The sequence below is a fragment of the Cyanistes caeruleus genome, chromosome 28 (genome assembly GCF_971803275.1).
Source record: "Cyanistes caeruleus chromosome 28, bCyaCae1.hap1.1, whole genome shotgun sequence".
NCBI classification, from domain to species: domain Eukaryota; kingdom Metazoa; phylum Chordata; class Aves; order Passeriformes; family Paridae; genus Cyanistes; species Cyanistes caeruleus.
The window spans coordinates 162,142-181,783 of NC_141728.1; the positions used below are offsets into that span (position 1 = coordinate 162,142).

The window sequence follows — 19,642 nt, forward strand, 5'->3', positions numbered from 1 at the left end:
GCTGCCCGCGGGCGTGCAGCATGTAGTGCTCGTGCAGCTCGGCCACGAGGCCGAAGGCCCCGGCGCACTCGGTGCAGCGGAAAGGGGGGGGGTGGTGGGGCGGCGAGGGGGGCGTGGCCTGCGCGGGCGGGGGAGGGGGCGTGGCCGGCAGGGGGCGGAGCGGGGCGCGGCGGGGCGGGGGCGGGGCGGGGGAGGGGCTGCGGGAGTGGTGGCGGCGGCGGCGGCGGCGGTGGGGCGGGGGCGGGGGGGGCGGGGGTGGGGCGGGTGGTGATGGTGGTGGTGGTGGTGGTGGCGGCGGTGGCGAGGATGATGATGGTGACGGCGGCCGTGCTCGCAGCGGTGAGCGCCCAGCGCCGCCGGCGCGGCGAAGCCCAGCCCGCACTCGGCGCAGATGTAGTGGAACTTGAGGGAGGGGGAGGGGCAGGGCGAGGCGGGGGAGGGGCCGTGGCGGGGCGGGGCCGGGGGAGGGGCGGGGTTCTGGGGGCGTTTCCGCCCCACGTGGTAGCTGCGGTGCACCTTGAGCGCCCGCGAGGTGCCGAAGGCGCGGCCGCACTCCGGGCAGCGGTGCCACGCCCCCTCGGACACGCCCCCCGGCGGGGAGGACACGCCCACCGAGGGGGAGGGGCGGGGGGCCGAGCCCGAGGGGGTGGAGGAGGGGGCGGCGGCCCCTCCCCCCGCCCCCTTCGGGGTCTCCTCCCGCCGCGGGGGCGGGGAAGGGACGAGGCTCCTCCCCCGCTGGGCGGGTCCGGGGACCTGTGGGGGGAGGGGCCAATGAGGGGTCAGGGAGGGGTCAGGGGTGACGACCCCGGGGGTGGGGGAGGGGTCAATGAGAGGGCGACCCCGTGATGGGGGAGGGGTTAATTATAAGTGGGGGAGGGGCCAATGGCGGGGTCAGGGAGGGGTCAGAGGTGACGACCCCGGGGTGGGGGAGGGGTCAGGGGTGGGGGAGGGGTCAGGGACGGTGACCCCTTGCTGGGGGAGGGGTTCATTATAAGTGGGGGAGGGGCCAATGAGGGGGTCAGAGGTCATGACCCCGGGGTGGGGGAGGGGCGGATGAGGGCGGTGACCCCTGGGGGTGAGGGAGGGGCCAATGGGGGGGGGTGGTGGTCAGGGAAGGGGTCAGAGGTCATGACCCCGAGGTGGGGGAGGGGTCAGGGGTGGGGGAGGGTTCAAGGAGGGCGTGACCCCAGGGGAGTGGGGGAGGGGCGGTCACCTGCGCAGCCGTTGGCGGTGGGGGAGGGGGCGCCGCTGTCCCCCGACGACACCGACGTGGCCTCGGAGCCGGAGTCGTCGTCCTCGGGCAGCGCCGGCGGCGCTGGGGGAGGGGACGGGGGGGAGGACCCCGGTGACGGCACCGGCCACGGCCCCTCCCCCCCCGGCCGCACCCTCGCGCCCCTCCCCCGCTCACCGCCGCCCGCTTCCTCCTCCTCTTCCTCTTCCTCCTCCTCTTCTTCCTCCTCTTCTTCCTCTTCCTCCTCCTCCTCCTCCTCCTCCTCCTCCTCGAAGGTTCCGTCCTCGCTCCCGCCCGACTGCCCCGGGCCCGCCCCGCCGCCATCATGGCCGCCCCTGGACACGCCCCCCTGTGACGCGCTTGGGGCCACGCCCGGCACGTGCCGGGCCCCGCCCACCTCCCCCCCCTTTCAGGGCCCCGCCCACCATCCCCGCGAGAGCCCCGCCCACGCCGCTATAAACACCCCTCAGCCCCTCCCCCAAGCCTCCGGCCCCTCCCACTTTCCACAGCCCCTCCCCTTTCTTCCCCCCCCAGCCCCTCCCCCCACCCCCCCTCACTTTTATAACCCCTCCCACCCCCACCCCCCCCTCCGGGGGAGCCCCGCCCACTTTTCCCACGCCCCTCCCCCACCCCCCAAACCCCTCCCCCTTTTTTTTTATATTGTCACAGCCCCTCCCCCTCCCGGCCCCGCCCATCTGTCAATCCCACAATGCCCCGCGCGCCCCGCGGGGTTGGTGGGGGAGGGGCGGGGGGTTTGGGGGGTTCCCCCTTCCCGCCCCGCTGGCGGGGGGGGGGGGGGCGCTGCCCCTCCCCCCTCCTCCCCACCCCTCCCCCACCTCCCCTCCCCTCCCCTCCCCCACCCCCCGGGGCCGCTCTCACCGCTCGGAGCCGCTCCCGGAGCCGCCGCCGCCGCCGCCGCGCGGCGCATGCGCGACGGGGGGGGCCCGAGGGGGCGTGGCCTGGGTTGGGACACGCCCCCACCCCTTTTTTCTTTCAGGCCACGCCCACCCCGCTATAACCCAGAGCGCCCCCTGGCGGGAAAAGCGAGATCGGGGGGGGGGGGGGAGGTCACGTGGAGAGAGGAGGGAGCGGGACACGTGACGGGGAGGACACGTGACGGGGAGGACACACGTGACAAGGGTGGGCGCACGTGACCGGGACGATGCGAATTAAGAATTAATTAATAAATAAAGCCACGAAAATAAATTTTTTTGTTGTTGTTGTTTTTTTTTTTTCCCGCCCCCGGGAGCGAAACTGGGACGTGGGAGCGGAAACTGGGAGTGGGGGAGGGGCGGAGCGGGACGTGGGGGAGGGGCCGACACCCCAAATGTGTGGGGCTGGGATGGGGAGAGACCCCAAATGTGTGGGGCTGAGGTGTGGGGGAGCCCAAATCTGTGGGGTTGTGGGGCTGGGACCCCAAATCTGTGGGGCAGGAACCCAAATGTGTGGGGCTGGGACAGGGGAGACCCCAAATGTGTGGGGCTGAGACCCCAAATCTGTGGGGCAGGAGAACGAGGGAACCCAAATGTGTGGGGCTGGGACAGGGAAGACCCCAAATGTGTGGGGCAGGAATGTGGGGGGTCCCGATCTGTGGGGCTGGGACGCACGAAAACCCCAAATCTGTGGGGCCAGGGGAGGAGGAACCCCAAATCTGTGGGGCAGAGACAAGAAAGGAACCCAAACCTGTGGGCCCCATGCTCTGGACACCCCAAATCTGTGGGGCAGGATAATGGAGACCCCAAATCCGTGGGGCAGAGACACCAGGGACCCCCAAATCCATGGGGCAGGGTCATGGAGACCCCAAATCCATGGGGCAGAGACACCAGGGACCCCCAAATCCATGGGACAGGGTCATGGAGACCCCAAATCCATGGGGCAGAGACACCAGGGACCCCCAAATCTGTGGGGCAGGATCATGGAGACCCCAAATCCATGGGGCGAGACTCCAGGGACCCCCAAATCCGTGGGTCTGGGTCATGGAAACCCCAAATCCGTGGGGCGCAGCCTCCCCCCAATCCATGGGGCGCAACCCCCAAAGCCGGGGTGGGGGAGGGGAGGGGCCCCCCCCGAGCCGGGGTCAGTGGGGCAGAGGTGGGGGTGGGGCGGCCTGGGGTGCCCATAATTGGGGGGCGGGGGCGGGCGCCCCACATTCCTGGGTCGGGCCGCCGCCCCTCCCCCCCCCCCACCCCGCACCCCGCCCCGGAGGGAATTGTGGGGGTGGGGCGGGGATAAAGGGGGGACCCCCCGGGCTGGGGCCCCGCACCCACCCGGGATGGAGCGGGGGCTGCGGCTGCTGCTGGCGCTGGGAGCCCTCCTGGGGGGTCTGTGGGGGGATCTGGGGGGCTGGGGAGGGGTGTGGGGGGCTGTGGGGGGGATGTGGGGGGATGGGATATGGGGGGATCTGGGGGGGATGGGGTGATGTGGGGGGCTATGGGGGGATGGGATATGGGGGGCTGGGGGGGCTATGGGGGGTGATGGGGCGATGTGTGGGGTGTGTGGGGCTGGGGGGATGGGATATGGGGGTCTGTGGGGGGCTGTGGGGTGGCTACAGGGTGCTATGGGGTGATATGGGGGGCTCTGGGGGTCTGTGGGGTGATGGGGGCTGTGGGGTGGCTATAGGGTGCTATGGGGTGATATGGGGGGCTCTGGGGGTCTGTGGGGTGATGGGTGCTGGGGGTTTCTGGGGGGGTTGGGGGGCTATGGGGGGCTGGGGGTGTGTGGGGTGATGGGTGCTGTGGGGTGGGGAGGGGTCTGGGGGTGTTGTGGAGGTTCTGGGAGGGGGCTATGGGGTCTCTATGGGGCAGTGGGGGGGTCTGTGGGGTCTCTATGGGGTTCTGATGGGGTCTCTATGGGGTCTCTGGGGCAGGGGGTTCTCTATAGGGCAGGGGGGGTCTCTATGGGGCACTCAGGGTGGTCTGTGGGGTCTCTATGGGGCACTCAGGGTGGTCTGTGGGGTCTCTATGGGGCACTCAGGGTGGTCTGTGGGGTCTCTATGGGGCACTCAGGGGGGTCTCTATGGGGTCTCTATGGGGTCTGGGGTCTCTATGGGGCAGTAGAATCTCTATGGGATCTATAGCGTCTCTATGGGATCTATAGGGCAGGGGGGTCAGTGGGGTCTATGGGGAAGGAGGATCTCTATGGGGTCTATGGGGTCTCTATAGGGCAGGGGGGTCTCTATGGGGCACTCAGGTTCTCTATGGGGTCCATGGGCTCTATAGGATCTTTATGGGATCTATGGGATCTGGGGTCTCTATGGGGCGCTATGGGGCAGGGCGGTCTCTCTGGGATCTATGGGGTCTCTATGGGTCTCTATAGGGCAGGGCGGTCTCTCTGGGGTCTCTATGGGATCTATGGGGTCTCTATGGGGTCTGGGGTTTCTATGGGGTCTCTATGGGGCACTCAGGAGTCTCTATGGGATCTATGGGGTCTCTTTGGGGTCTCTATGGGATCTATAGGGCAGGGGAGTGTCTATGGGGTCTATGGGGCACTCATGGGGTCTATGGGGCGCTATGGGGCCGGGGGGTCTCTATGGGATCTATGGGGCACTCAGGGTCTCTATGGGATCTATGGGGCAGGGTGGTCTCTATGGGGTCTCTATGGGGTCTCTATGGGGCACAGGGGTCTCTATGGGGTCTCTATGGGGCACAGGGGTCTCTATGGGGTCTCTATGGGGCACAGGGGTCTCTATGGGGTCTCTATGGGGCGCTATGGGGCAGGGGGGTCTCCATGGGGTCTCTATGGGATCTATGGGGCACAGGGGGGGTCTCTATAGGGCAGGGGGGTCTCTATGGGGTCTCTATGGGATCTATGGGGCACAGGGGGGGTCTCTATGGGGCAGGGGGGTCTCTATGGGGTCTATGGGTCACTCAGGGGGTTCCCCACCCCCACCCTGACCCCTCCCCTCCCCCCACAGCTCTGGGCCCCCCCCTCTGGGCCGCCCCCACCTTCCCCTCCCCCACCCCCCGCTGCTCCCCCCCCACCGCCCCTCCCCCCGCGCCCGCCCCTCCCCCCCTCCCCCCGGACTGCCCGGCCGACGATGACGTCACCGCCGAAGTGTCACCCGGCCCCGCCCCCGCGGGAAGCGACGAAGACCCGGCGGGAACCGGAAGGGGCGGGGCCACGGAAGGAGCGGGGGGCCTTGGGGACATGGAGGGACACCCGAGTGACGTCACCGGAGGTGCCACCACCGCCGTGACCTCGGGAGGTGACAAAGTCCTGGTGGCCACCGCTGGGGGCGTGGCCACGGAGGGGACAGAGGGACTGGGTGTCACCGGTGGCCTTGGGGACACTTTGGGACGCGTCACCGAAGCCCCCGGAGATGCCACCACCGTGGTGACCTCTGTCCCAGCGTCCCCAGGAGGTGACAAAGTCTTGGTGGCCACCGCTGGGGGCGTGGCCATGGCGGTGACCGATGTCCCAGGTGCCACCAACTGCTCTGGGGACACTTTGGGACGCGTCCCTGATGTCACCGGAGATGCCACCACTGTGGTTTCAGCAGTGACCACGTCTCCAGGAGGTGACAAAGTCCTGGTGGCCCCTGGTGGGGACGTGGCCATGGAGGGGACGGCCCGGCCCGGTGCCACCAACTGCTCCTGGGACACTTTGGGACACCTCAGTGACGTCATTGAAGATGCCACCACCGTGGTGACCTCTGTCCCAGCGTCCCCAGGAAGTGACAAAGTCCTGGTGGCCACCGCAGGGGGCATGGCCATGGAGGTGACCGAAGACCCGAGTGCCACCGGTGACCCCAGGGACACTTTGGGACATGTCACTGAAGCCCCTGGAGATGCCACCACCATGGTTGGAACCGTGACCACGTCCCCAGGAAGTGACAAAGTCCTGGTGGCCACCAGTGGGGATGTGGCCATGGAGGGGACGGCCCGGCCCGGTGCCACCGGCTGCGCTGGACACTCCTCGGGTGGCGTCCTTGAGGTGGCCGGAGATGCCACCACAGCGGTGACATCTGATCCAGTGTCCCCAGGAAGTGACAAAGTCCTGGTGGCCACCAGTGGGGACGTGGCCATGGAGGGGACAGCCCAGCCCGGTGTCACCGGTGACCCCAGGGACACTTTGGAACACCTCAATGACGTCATTGAAGATGCCACCACCATGGTGACCTCTGTCCCAGCGTCCCCAGGAAGTGACAAAATCCTGGTGGCCACTGCTGGAGAGGTGGCCATGGAAGTGACAGAAGATCCAAGTGCCACCGGTGGCCTTGGGGACACTTTGGGACGTGTCACTGAAGCCCCTGGAGATGCCACCACCATGGTTGGAACCGTGACCACGTCCCCAGGAAGTGACAAAGTCCTGGTGGCCACCAGTGGGGATGTGGCCATGGAGGGGACGGCCCGGCCCGGTGCCACCGGCTGCGCTGGACACTCCTCGGGTGGCGTCCTTGAGGTGGCCGGAGATGCCACCACAGCGGTGACATCTGATCCAGTGTCCCCAGGAAGTGACAAAGTCCTGGTGGCCACCAGTGGGGACGTGGCCATGGAGGGGACAGCCCAGCCCGGTGTCACCGGTGACCCCAGGGACACTTTGGAACACCTCAATGACGTCATTGAAGATGCCACCACCATGGTGACCTCTGTCCCAGCGTCCCCAGGAAGTGACAAAATCCTGGTGGCCACTGCTGGAGAGGTGGCCATGGAAGTGACAGAAGATCCAAGTGCCACCGGTGGCCTTGGGGACACTTTGGGACGTGTCACTGAAGCCCCCAGAGATGCCACCACCATGGTTGGAACCGTGACCACGTCCCCAGGAAGTGACAAAGTCCTGGTGGCCACCGCAGGGGGCGTGGCCATGGAGGTGACCGAAGACCCGAGTGCCACCGGTGACCCCAGGGACACTTTGGGACGTGTCACTGAAGCCCTTGGAGATGCCACCACCGTGGTGACCTCTGTCCCAGCGTCCCCAGGAGGTGACAAAGTCCTGGTGGGCCCTGGTGGGGACGTGGCCATGGAGGGGACGGCCCAGCCCGGTGCCACCAACTGCTCCTGGGACACTTTGGGACGTGTCCCCGATGTCACCGGAGATGCCACCACCACAACTGGACCCGTGACCACGTCCCCAGGAAGTGACAAAGTCCTGGTGGCCACCGCAGGGGACGTGGCCATGGAGGGGACAGCCCAGCCCGGTGTCACCGGTGACCCCAGGGACACTTTGGGACACCTCAATGACGTCATTGAAGATGCCACCACCATGGTGACCTCTGTCCCAGCGTCCCCAGGAAGTGACAAAGTCCTGGTGGCCACCGCAGGGGGCGTGGCCATGGAGGTGACCGAAGACCCAAGTGCCACCGGTGACCCCAAGGACACATTGGGACACCTCAATGACGTCACCGGAGATGCCACCACCGTGGTTTCAGCAGTGACCGCGTCCCCAGGAGGTGACAAATCCCTGCTGGGCCCTGGTGGGGACGTGGCCATGGAGGGGACGGCCCGGCCCGGTGCCACCGGCTGCGCTGGACACTCCTCGGGTGGCATCCTTGAGGTGGCCGGAGATGCCACCACAGCGGTGACATCTGATCCAGTGTCCCCAGGAAGTGACAAAGTCCTGGTGGCCACCGCAGGGGGCGTGGCCATGGAGGGGACGGCCCATCCCGGTGTCACCGGTGACCCCAGGGACACTTTGGGACACCTCAATGACGTCATTGAAGATGCCACCACCACAACTGGAGCCGTGACCACGTCCCCAGGAAGTGACAAAGTCCTGGTGGCCACTGCTGGAGAGGTGGCCATGGAAGTGACAGAAGATCCAAGTGCCACCGGCGGCCTTGGGGACACTTTAAGACGTGTCACTGAAGCCCCCAGAGATGCCACCACCATGGTTGGAACCGTGACCACGTCCCCAGGAAGTGACAAAGTCCTGGTGGCCACCGCAGGGGGCGTGGCCATGGAGGTGACCGAAGACCCGAGTGCCACCGGTGACCCCAGGGACACTTTGGGACGTGTCACTGAAGCCCCCGGAGATGCCACCACCGTGGTGACCTCTGTCCCAGCGTCCCCAGGAGGTGACAAAGTCCTGGTGGCCCCTGGTGGGGACGTGTCCATGGAGGGGACGGCCCAGCCCGGTGCCACCAACTGCTCCTGGGACACTTTGGGACGTGTCCCCGATGTCCCCGGAGATGCCACCACCACAACTGGAGCCGTGACCACGTCCCCAGGAAGTGACAAAGTCCTGGTGGCCACCGCAGGGGGCGTGGCCATGGAGGTGACCGAAGACCCGAGTGCCACCGGTGACCCCAGGGACACTTTGGGACACCTCAGTGACGTCACCGGAGATGCCACCACCGTGGTGACCTCTGTCCCAGCGTCCCCAGGAGGTGACAAAGTCCTGGCGGCCACCGCGGGGGGCGTGGCCTCGCCCGCGACCTCAGCTGACGTCACCGCCGCCATCATGGTGGCGCCGGGCGGGGCCATCTCGCTGGGGGGTCCCGGGGTCAGCCCCGCCCCCCGTGACGTCACCGCCGCCGCCCCTCCCCCACCCCGCTGCCGCCCCTCCCCCGCCGCCTTCCCCGTCACCGCCGCCCCTCCCCCACGCGGCCCCCCCGGGGTCTCCGGCTCCGCCCCTTCCTCGTCGCCCCTCCCCCTCTTCCTCCTCCTCCTCCTGCTGCCCCTCCCCCTCCTCCTGCCCTGACCGCCCCTCCCCCCACCCCTTATTTATATAGCCCCTCCCCCCAATAAAACCTGATTGGTCACTTCCGGTTCCGCCTCCGTGATTTAAGGGGGGGGGTGGGGGGAGGGGCGGGGGGGGTGGGGGAGGGGCGGGCCGGACGCTCCTCAGCGCCCCTCCCCCACCCCCACCCCCCCCATCATTTCCTTCCCCAAATTCCAGGTGGGGGAGGGGTGAGGGAGGGGGGAGGGGCCTGGATGGAGCCCCTCCCCCACCCCCCCCATTATTTCCTTCCCCAATTTCCAGGTGGGGGAGGGGAGGGGGGAGGGGGGAGGGGCCTGGATGGAGCCCCTCCCCCACCCCCCGGGGTGATAAAAGGGACCCCCCGGAGCGGCCCCGGGGGGGCGTGGGGGAGGGGCCCGGCCGGCGTGGGAAAATGGGGTGGGGGTGGGGCTGGGCGCTGCTGTGGGGGCTGCTGGGAGCAGGTAAAGCCCCTCCCCCCACCCCCTCCCGACCCTCCCCCACCCCCCTCCCTCCCCCCCCCGCCCCTCCCCCACCCTCGATTCGCTCCGAAATCCCGAATTTTCCCCCATTTTTTTAGGGTGGGGGAGGGGTGGGGTGGGTGGGGGGGGTCTCTCCTCGCCTGACCCCTCCCCCTATCTCCCCCATCCCCCCCCATCCCCCCCCATCCCCCACCCCCTCTCCCCCTGCCCCTCCCCCACCCGAATTAAATTCCCCCATTTTTTTTTTTTTAGGGTGGGGGAGGGGTCGGGAATGTTTCTTTTTTAAGGGTGGGGGAGGGGTGGGTGGGTGGGGGAGGGGTGGGTGGTGGGGGGGGGTCTCACCCCACCCCTCCCCCCACCCCCGCCCCTCCCCCACCTCCGAAATCCCGAATTTTTTCCCCCAAATTTTTTTTCGGGGTGGGGGGGGGGAGGGGGGGTGGGGGGGTCTCACCTCACCCGACCCCCACCCCTCCCCCCCCCACAGTCCCCGCCCTCCGCTGTCCCCTCTGTGACGTCACCGGCTGCCGCCCCGTCACCTGCCCCTCCCCCCGGGCCGCGTGCCGCCGCACCACCCTCAGCACCCTCAGAGGTACCGGGGGGGGAGGGGCGGGGTGGGGGAGGGGCTGGGTGGGGGTGGGGGAGGGGTGGGGTCTCACCCTCCCCCCCCACCCCACCCCCCTCCCCCCCTTTTCCATTTCCGGTCTGCAGGGGGTCTGGAGCTGCGGCGGGAGGAAGGCGGATGTGACGTCACGGGCGCCCCCGATGTCGTCATCACGTTCCTCTCGCACGGGGAGCTCGTGACGCTGCGCGAGGAGCGGTGGGGGGAGGGGCCGGGGGTGGGGGAGGGGCGGGGAGCGGCCCCACCCCCACCCCCACCCCCCCTCAACGGCAGCGAGAGGGGGGAGGGTGAGTGATGGGGGAGGGGGAGGGGTGGGTTATACTGGGTTATACTGGGTTGGACTGGTTTATACTGGTTTGGACTGGTTTGAACCGGTTTGGGTTGGTTTGGGGTTGGTTTGGGTTGGGTTATACTGGTTTATACTGGTTTGGACTGGGTTATACTGGGTTATACTGGTTTGAACTGGTTTGGACTGGTTTGGGTTGGTTTGGGTTGGTTTGGGTTGGGTTATACTGGGTTATACTGGTTTGAACTGGTTTGGGTTGGTTTGGGTTGGTTTGGGGTTGGTTTGGGTTGCGTTATACTGGTTTATACTGGTTTGGACTGGTTTGGACTGGGTTGGGTTGGTTTGGGTTGGTTTGGGTTGGTTTATACTGGTTTATACTGGTTTATACTGGTTTGGACTGGGTTATACTGGGTCATACTGGTTTGGATTGGTTTATACTGGTTTGGACTGGCTTGAACTGGTTTGGACTGGCTTGGGTTGGTTTATACTGGTTTATACTGGTTCGGACTGGGTTATACTGGGTTATACCAGTTTGGACTGGTTTGAACTGGTTTGGGTTGGTTTATACTGGTTTGGACTGGTCTTTACTGGTCCGTACCGGTTTATACCGGTCTATACCAGTCCGTACCGGTTCATACTGGTTTATACTGGTCTATACTGGTTTATACTGGTTTATACTGTTTTATACCAGTCCGTACTGGTTTATACCGGTTTATACCGGTTTATACTGGTTTATACTGGTCCATACTGGTCCATACTGGTCTATACTGGTTTATACCGGTTTATACTGGTCTATACTGGTCCATACCGGTTTATACTGGTTTATACCGGTCCATACCAGTCCATACTGGTTTATACTGGTCTATACTGGTTTATACTGGTTTATACTGGTCCGTACTGGTTTATACCGGTCCGTACTGGTTTATACCGGTTTATACTGGTTTATACTGGTTTATACTGGTCCATACTGGTTTACACCGGTCCATACCAGTTTATACTGGTTTATACTGGTTTATACTGGTCCGTACTGGTCCATACTGGTCCATACTGGTTTATACTGGTCCATACCAGTTTATACCGGTTTATACTGGTCCATACCGGTCCATACCGGTTTATACTGGTTTATACTGGTCTATACTGGTTTATACTGGTTTATACTGGTCTATACTGGTTTATACTGGTCCATACTGGTTTACACCGGTCCATACCAGTTTATACTGGTTTATACTGGTCCGTACTGGTCGGTCCCGTCCCCAGGCGGGCGCCCCCTGCTGTGCCCCAGCTGCGACAGCTCCGACGGTTCCTGCGGGCGCCCCCTGGCCCTGCCCTGCCCCCGCCCCCGCGACCTCTGCATTGACGTCATCGCCAGGGGACCCCCCGGAGGTGGGGGAGGGGCGGGGGGAGGGGGGGGAGGGGTCATGGTGGGGGGAGGGGTCACGGTGGGGGGGAGGGGTCACGGTGGGGGGAGGGGTCACGGCGGGGGGGGAGGGGTTTAATGGATGGGGGAGGGGCCAGGAAATGGGGAGGGGGTTTTTGGGTGGGGGAGGGGTCAGAATTGGAGGAGGGGTCACGGTGGGGGGAGGGGTTTAATGGATGGGGGAGGGGGGAGGGGAAGGGGGAGGGGGGAGGGGCAGGAGGAAAGGGGGAGGAGCCATCGGTGGTGAGGAGGGGGAGGGGTTTGGGTGGGGGGAGGGGTTTGGGTGGGGGTGGGGTTTGGGTGGGGGTGGGGTTTGGGTGGGGGGAGGGGTTTGGATGGGGGGAGGGGTCCCAATGTGGGGGTGGGGTTTGGGTGGGGGGAGGGGCTTGGATGGGGGGAGGGGTCCCAATGTGGGGGTGGGGTCCCAATGTGGGGGTGGGGTTTGGGTGGGGGGAGGGGTCCCAATGTGGGGGAGGGGTCCCAATGTGGGGGTGGGGTTTTTTTGGGGGGAGGGGGATGGGGGAGGGGTCTCCGCCCTGCCCCCACCCTGACCCCTCCCCCCGCCCCCAGCGGTGGGGGAGGGGCGGCTGCGGGGCTGCGGCCGGGCCGGGCCCTGCCGGGGTCTCCTCGCCTTCGACTCCGGCAGCGGCCGCCGGCTGGAGCTGAGGTGCTGCCCCAACTGGGAGTGCCCCAGGGGTGCGGACTGGGAGCACTGGGAGCGACTGGGAGGGACTGGGAGGGACTGGGATAAACTGGGAGGGAACTGGGAGGGGATTTGGGGGCACTGGGAGGGGAACTGGGGGGACTGGTTTGTACTGGGAGGGACTGGGAGCCACTGGGAGGGACTGGGAGGGGATTTGGGGGGACTGGTTTGTACTGGGAGGGACTGGGAGGGACTGGGAGGGGATCTGGGGGCACTGGGAGCCACTGGGAGGGCACTGGGAGGTCACTGGTTTATACTGGGAGGGCACTGGTTTATACTGGGACACACTGGGACGGTTCAGGGGCGCTCTGGGCTGAACTGGGAGGGACTGGGATAAACTGGGAGGGACTGGGAGGGGATTTGGGGGCACTGGGAGGGGAACTGGTTTGTACTGGGAGGGACTGGGAGGAGATTTGGGGGGACTGGGGGGACACTGGTTCATACTGGGAGGGCACTGGTTCATACTGGGACACACTGGGATGGCTCAGGGGAGCTCTGGGTTGAACTGGGAGGGACTGGGAGGGGATTTGGGGGCACTGGGATGGACTGGGAGGACACTGGGGGGGTCACTGGGAGGACACTGGGGGTCACTGGTTCATACTGGGGGGTCACTGGTTCATACTGGGAGGACACTGGTTCATACTGGGAGGACACTGGTTTATACTGGGAGGACACTGGTTTATACTGGTCCGTACTGGTGCAGAGGCCGAGCCGCCCTCGGGGCTGCGCTGCTGGGGCTGCGACGGCCGCGACCCCTCGGGCTGCGCCCCCCAAGTGCTGCCGTGTGGGGCGGGGCAGACGCGCTGCGCCCTGGCCCGGACCCACGGTGGGGGAGGGGCCCTGGGGGGGCTCGGGGGGGCTGGGGGGGCTCGGGGGGGCTCTGTGGGGCTCTATGGGGCAGGGAGGGTTCCTTATGGGGCTCTATGGGGGCTCTATGGGGCTCTATGGGGCTCTATGGGGCCGGAGGGTTCTTATGGGGCTCTATGGGGCTCTATGGGGTTCTATGGGGTCTCTATGGGGGCTCTATGGGGCTCTATGGGGCTCTATGGGGCTCTATGGGGCCGGAGGGTCCTTATGGGGCTCTATGGGGTCTCTATGGGGTTCTATGGGGTCCCTATGGGGTCTCTATGGGGTCTCTATGGGGGCTCTATGGGGCTCTATGGGGCTCTATGGGGCTCTATGGGGTTCTATGGGGTCCCTATGGGTCTCTATGGGGCTCTATGGGGTCTCTATGGGGCTCTATGGGTCTCTATGGGGTTCTATGGGGTCCCTATGGGGTCTCTATGCGGCTCTATGGGGCTCTATGGGGCTCTATGGGGCTCTGTGGGCTCTCTATGGGGTTCTATGGGGTCCCTATGGGTCTCTATGGGGTTCTATGGGGTCCCTATGGGTCTCTATGGGGCTCTATGGGGTCTCTATGATGCTCTATGGGGCAGGGGGGTTTCTATGGGGCTCTATGGGGTTTCTATGGGGTTCTATAGGGTCTCTATGGGGTCCCTATGGGTCTCTATGGGGCTCTCTGGGGTCTCTATGGGGCTCTATGGGGTCTCTATGGGGTTCTATAGGGTCTCTATGGGGCTCTATGGGGTCTCTATGATGCTCTATGGGGCAGGGGGGTCTCTATGGGGCTCTATGGGGCCAGGACCCCCCTGACACCCCCCCCCCCATTTTTCTGCCCCCCAGGTCCCTCGGGGGAGCCGTGGCTGCTCCGGGGCTGCGCGACCCCCGCGTGGTGCGAGACCCCCGTGGGGCTGGGGGGGCTGCGGGGGGGCGCTGTGGGGCAGGAGGGATCAGTGGGGCAGGAGGGATCTATGGGGCAGGAGGGATCTATGGGGCAGGAAGGATCTATGGGGCAGGAAGGATCTATGGGGCTGCTGTGCTGTCAGGGGCAGCTCTGCAACGGCCTCCCCGGGGACCCCTCCCCCCCCAGCGCCGCCCCTCCCCCCCTCGCGCCCCTCCCCCTCCTCCTCCTCCTCCTCTCTGCCCCACAAGTTTAAGGTGGGGCACAACCCCCCCCCCTCTGCCCCATAGATTTTGGAGGAAGCCGCGCCCTGCCCTGAGGAACTTCCGATGTGGGGCAGGGTGGGGTCAGCCCCCGCTATGGGGCGTGAGTCACTTGGGGGGTGACCCAGGGGCTTCGGGGGGGCTGTGGGGGATGGGCTGTGGGGCATTTCTATGGGGCAGAGCTATAGGGGATGAGCTATGGGGCTTTTCTATGGGGCAGAGCTATAGGGGATGAGCTATGGGGCTTTTCTATGGGGCAGAGCTATGGGGGATGGGCTCTGGGGGCTTTTCTATGGGGCAGAGCTATAGGGGATGAGCTATGGGGGCTTTTCTATGGGGCAGAGCTATAGGGGATGAGCTATGGGGGCTTTTCTATGGGGCAGAGCTATAGGGCAGAGCTTTAGGACTCCTCTATGGGGTTTTTCTGTGGGGCTGTTCCATGGGGCGCAGCTTTGGCGCTGCGCTATGGGGCACAGAGCCCGGCAGCAGCCGCGCTGTGGGGCGGGGATGCCGTGGGGCACCGTGGGCCGCGCTATGGGGCGGGGAGCCCCGAGGGCCCCCCACCTTCGCCCCACCCGCGCCCCACCCAGTCCCGGCTCTCATAAATGGGGCGGTTCTGCCCCACGGCCCCGGGGCCTGGCCGAGATGTGGGGCCGGGCCATGGGGGGGGCCCGGCTGCTGCCGCTGCTGCTGCTGCTGCTGCCAGGTACGGGGGGCACTTGGGGGGCACTTGGGGGGCACTTGGGGGGGGATCTGTGGGGCGAGGCGGGGTCAGGGTTTGTGGGGCAGGGGGGTTTGAGGGTTGACAAATGTGGGGCTGGGGCAGGGGGATGTGGGGCAGGAGCTGTGGGGCTGTGGGGATGAGATTTGTGGGGCAGGGGACTTGTGGGGCAGGGACAGTGAAGTGTCAGAGGCTTGTGGGGCAGAGAAGGTGTTTGGGGTCAGATCTGTGGGGCAGGGGAGTCTGTGGGGCTGGGAGGGTGGGTGGCAGGGCCCTGTGTGGCAGGAGCTGTGGGGCAGGGGGGGTGTCAGTGGTCAGATCTGTGGGGCTGGGGCAGGTGGGTTACAGGGCTGAGATCTGTGGGGCAGGAAGGGTTGGGGGTCAGATCTATGGGGCAAGGGGTGGCACAGCTGGGATCTGTGGGGCAGGAGATGTTGAGGATCAGATCTGTGGGGCGGGTGAGTGTCAGGGCCGAGATCTGTGGGGCAGGGGCTGACAAGGCTGAGATCTATGGGGCAGGGGATGTCAAGGATCAGATCTATGGGGCAGGGGATATCAAGGATCAGATCTATGGGGCAGGGGGGTGCCAGGGGGCTGTGGGGCAGCAGCCGTGGGGCGGGGGGTTCTGGGGCGTGCCGTGGGTGGGGCTGGGACAGGCCCGGACACGTCGTGGGCCTGGCAGGGAGGGCGCGGTGATGTTTGGGGCCGGTGACGCGTGGGGCGGGGACCCGTGGGGTGGGAAGGTGTGGGGCGGGGACGTGTGGCGCAGTGATGCGTGGGGCAGTGACGTGTGGGGTGGAAATGTGTGGGGCAGGCTCCCTGGGGCAGGGATGTGTGGGGCAGTGACGTGTGGGGCAGTGATGCGTGGGGCAGTGACCTGTGGGGTGGAAATGTGTGGGGCAGGCTCCCTGGGGCAGGAATCTGTGGGGCAGGGATGTGTGGAGCAGGCTCCATGGGGCAGTGACATGTGGGGCAGTGATGTGTGGGGCTGGAATATGTGGGGCAGGGATGTGTGGGGCAGGCTCCATGGGGCAGTGACGTGTGGGGCTGGAATGTGTGGGGCAGGCTCCATGGGGCTGGAATGTGTGGGGCAGTGACGTGTGGGGCAGTGATGTGTGGGGTGACAATGTGTGGGGCAGGCTCCATGGGGCTGCAGTGCCTGAGCTGTGGGGAGGACGACGACGGCAGCTGCCGCCAGCCCAGGAACGTCTCCTGCCCCACGGAGAGCGACGTGTGCAGCGAGGCCCTGGCGGTTCTCAGCTGGAGTGAGTGTGGGGCTGGGGATGTGGGGCAGGGTGTGGGGCTGGGGATGTGGGGCTGGAGATGTGGGGTGGGAGATGTGGGGTGGGCGATGTGGGGTGGACGATGTGGGGTGGGCGATGTGGGGTGGGAGATGTGGGGCAGGGATGTGGGGCTGGAGATGTGGGTGGGTGGGAGATGTGGGGTGGGAAATGTGGGGCAGGGATGTGGGGCAGGGGATGATGTGGGGCTGGATCTCTTCAGGTCTGTGACCCCCTGCCCCTCCCCCAATGATCCCCCTGCCCCCTGTGACCCCTGAGTGACCCTGAGTGACCCCTGAGTGACCCCTGAGTGACCCCAGTGACCCCTGGGTGACCCCTGAGTGACCCTGACTGACCCTGACTGACCCTGAGTGACCCCTGAGTGACCCCTGAGTGACCCCAGTGACCCCTGGGTGACCCCTGACTGACCCTGAGTGACCCTGAGTGACGCTGGGTGACCCTGACCGACCCTGAGTGACCCCTGCATGACCCCCGCGTGACCCCTGCGTGACCCCTGAGTGACCCCTGACCCCTGTGTGACCCCCAGGTCACGGCGGCGTGGCGCTGACCGCCCGGGGCTGCGGCCGGGGTCAGCCGGGGGCTCTGGCCCGGGCGCTGCAGCTGCCGGGGCTGGTTCTGTTCGAGCGGCGCCGGAACTGCCCCGGGGAGTCCTGCAACGGGGAACTGGGAGCACTGGGAGCACTGGGAGCACTGGGGAGCGAGAGCGGTGCGGACTGGGAGGGACTGGGAGGGACTGGGAGGGAACTGGGAGGGACTGGGAGGGACTGGGATGGACTGGGACAAACTGGGATGGACTGGGATGGACTGGGAGGGACTGGGAGGGACTGGGAGGGAACTGGGAGGGACTGGGAGGGACTGGGATGGACTGGGAGGGAACTGGGACAAACTGGGATGGACTGGGATGGACTGGGAGGGACTGGGAGGGACTGGGATGGACTGGGAGGGACTGGGATGGACTGGGAGGGACTGGGAGGGACTGGGATGGACTGGGAGGGACTGGGAGGGACTGGGAGGGGATTGGGATGGACTGGGAGGGACTGGGAGGGAACTGGGATCGACTGGGACCCACTGGTTTATACTGGGATGAACTGGTCCGGCGCTCCCGGTGCATCAATTGGAAGATGGGTCCGTGACCTTTGACCCCCTGACCTTTGACCCCGTGACCTTTGACCCCTCCTCCCCCACCCAGCCAACACCACCGCCCCTCCCCCCAACGGCCTGCGCTGCTTCGGCTGCCCCCCCGCCGGGCCCTGCCCCCCCGGCACCGTCGTCCGTTGCCACGGCGACCACCGCGGCTGTTTCCACGGCAACGTCACCCTGCGATTGGGTGAGCCAATAACCCACGGGGGGCGGGGCTTCCCCTTTAAACCCCGCCCCCTTTAAACCGCGCCCCCCTTCAGGTAACTGCACCCTGTGATTGGGTGAGCCAATAACCCACGAGGGGCGGGGCTTCCCCTCTAAACCCCGCCCCCTTTTAACCCCGCCCCCTCTCAGGTAACCACACCCTGTGATTGGGTGAGCCAATAACCCACGGGGGGTGGGGCTTCCCCTCTAAACCCCGCCCCCTTTAAAACCCGCCCCCTCTCAGGTAACCGCACCCTGTGATTGGGTGAGCCAATAACCCACGGGGGGCGGGACTTCCCCTCTAAACCCCGCCCCCTTTAAAACCCGCCCCCTCTCAGGTAACCGCACCCTGTGATTGGGTGAGCTAATAACCCACGGGGGGCGGGACTTCCCCTCTAAACCCCGCCCCCTTTAAAAAACGCCCCCTCTCAGGTAACTGCACACTGTGATTGGGTGAGCCAATAACCCACGGGGGGCGGGACTTCCCCTCTAAACCCCGCCCCCTTTAAAAACCGCCCCCTCCCAGGTAACTGCACCCTGTGATTGGGTGAGCCAATAACCCATGGGGGGCGGGGCTTCCCCTCTAAACCCCGCCCCTTTTAAACCCCGCCCCCCTCCCCTCAGGTAACCACACCCTGCGGCGCGAGGTGCGCGGCTGCGTCCCCGACGGCGACTGCGCCCAGGAGCGCCGCGGCGACGCCGACGCCGCCATCACCGGCTCCTGTTGCCATGGCGACCTCTGCAACCGGCAGCTGGGCGAGAAAACGTTCTTCGCCCCCGATCTGCCCCGCCTGGAGCTGCTGCCGCACGGCCACGCCCCCACGGCCACGCCCACCAACGTCACTAAGATGGCGGATGGTAAAGATGATGAGGCGGGCGGCAATATGGCCGCCGGTGACGGCGATGTGAGGCCTGGCGACGCCGAAACGGCGGCGCCGGAGCGAGGCGGGGCTGTCGGGGGAAGGCGGGCGGCCGGGGGCAAGATGGCCTCCGGGGGCAAGATGGCTGCTGGGAATAAAACGACCTCAGGAGACAAGATGGCTGCTGGGGGCAAGATGGCCGCTGGGGACAAGATGGCTGCCGGGAATAAAACAGTCTCAGGAGACAAGATGGCCGCTGGTGACAAGATGGCCGCCGGAGATAAAATGGCTTCCGGTGACAAGATGGCCACTGGAGACAAGATGGCTTCCGGTGACAAGATGGCCACCGGAAATAAGATGGCCGCCGGTGACAAAATGGCCACCGAGGATAAGATGGCTGCCGGTGACAAGATGGCCGCCGGTCACGTGGGCTCCGGGCGGCCAATGGGGCGCAAGGATGGGGTGAAAGGGCCGGTGGGGCGGGGCCAATCGCTGGGCGGGCCCGGGTGGCTCCTCCCCTTCCTGTTGTGGCCCCTCCTCCGCTGAGGGCGGGAATAAAAGCTGAGGCGGGAAACGGAGTCGAGTTTTGGGGTGAAAATTTGGGATTTTGGGGTAAAAACGTTCCCGGAGCTGGAGGGAATTCTGGGATTGGTTTGGTTTTAATTTAATTTGAGTTAATTTTAAATAGAAGTTTAATTTTAATTTTAAATTTCATTTAAATGCTAGTTTTAGATGTCATTTAAATCTTAATTCTCAACTTAATTTAAATTGTTAAGTTTAAATTTAATTAAAATGTTTAAATTTAGATTTCAAACTTAAAAAATTTAAATTAAACTTAATTTTAAATTTAAATTTTTAACTTTAAATTTAATTAAAAATGTTTAAGTTTAGGCTTAAAATTTAAATTATAATTTAAATCTAAAATCTTTTAAATTTAATTTCGATTTAATTTTTAAATTAACTATATTAATTAATAATTTAAAAAAACCTTTTGCCATTTATTTCGGTTTTAATTTTTTTGCCTATTACAATTAATAAT

General features: G+C 65.0%; 3 protein-coding genes across 4 annotated transcripts; 2 read left to right on the top strand and 1 right to left on the bottom strand.

Moving 5' to 3' along the window:
• Position 1: 1 nt before the first annotated feature.
• Positions 2 to 5,631, bottom strand: LOC147648963 (uncharacterized; the record flags this gene model as incomplete). Its single annotated transcript, XM_086864854.1, has 5 exons — positions 5,404 to 5,631; positions 2,111 to 2,262; positions 1,409 to 1,566; positions 1,214 to 1,315; positions 2 to 753 (listed from the first exon to the last, which is right to left on the bottom strand). Coding segments are annotated over exons 1-5 (1,392 nt in total), but the record flags the coding sequence as incomplete, so codon positions are not given.
• Positions 5,632 to 9,259: 3,628 nt separating this feature from the next.
• Positions 9,260 to 14,534, top strand: PLAUR (plasminogen activator, urokinase receptor). Of its 2 annotated transcripts, XM_086864904.1 has the most exons (7): positions 9,260 to 9,330; positions 9,833 to 9,937; positions 10,057 to 10,254; positions 11,511 to 11,636; positions 12,241 to 12,366; positions 13,077 to 13,199; positions 14,057 to 14,534. In XM_086864904.1, the coding sequence occupies exons 1-7, from the start codon at positions 9,282 to 9,284 to the stop codon at positions 14,368 to 14,370; spliced, it is 1,041 nt and encodes a 346-aa protein (XP_086721030.1). In that variant the 5' UTR covers positions 9,260 to 9,281; the 3' UTR covers positions 14,371 to 14,534. The 2 variants fall into 2 exon arrangements, with proteins under 2 accessions (XP_086721030.1, XP_086721031.1); XM_086864905.1 differs by lacking the exon at positions 12,241 to 12,366.
• A 114-nt stretch (positions 14,535 to 14,648) lies between these two features.
• LOC147648965 (uncharacterized) lies at positions 14,649 to 19,177 on the top strand. The gene is made up of 5 exons (XM_086864903.1): positions 14,649 to 15,083; positions 16,238 to 16,363; positions 16,926 to 17,105; positions 17,589 to 17,726; positions 18,368 to 19,177. Exons 1-5 carry the CDS (start codon positions 14,738 to 14,740, stop codon positions 19,147 to 19,149), a joined length of 1,572 nt encoding a protein of 523 aa, XP_086721029.1. The 5' UTR covers positions 14,649 to 14,737; the 3' UTR covers positions 19,150 to 19,177.
• Positions 19,178 to 19,642: the final 465 nt, after the last annotated feature.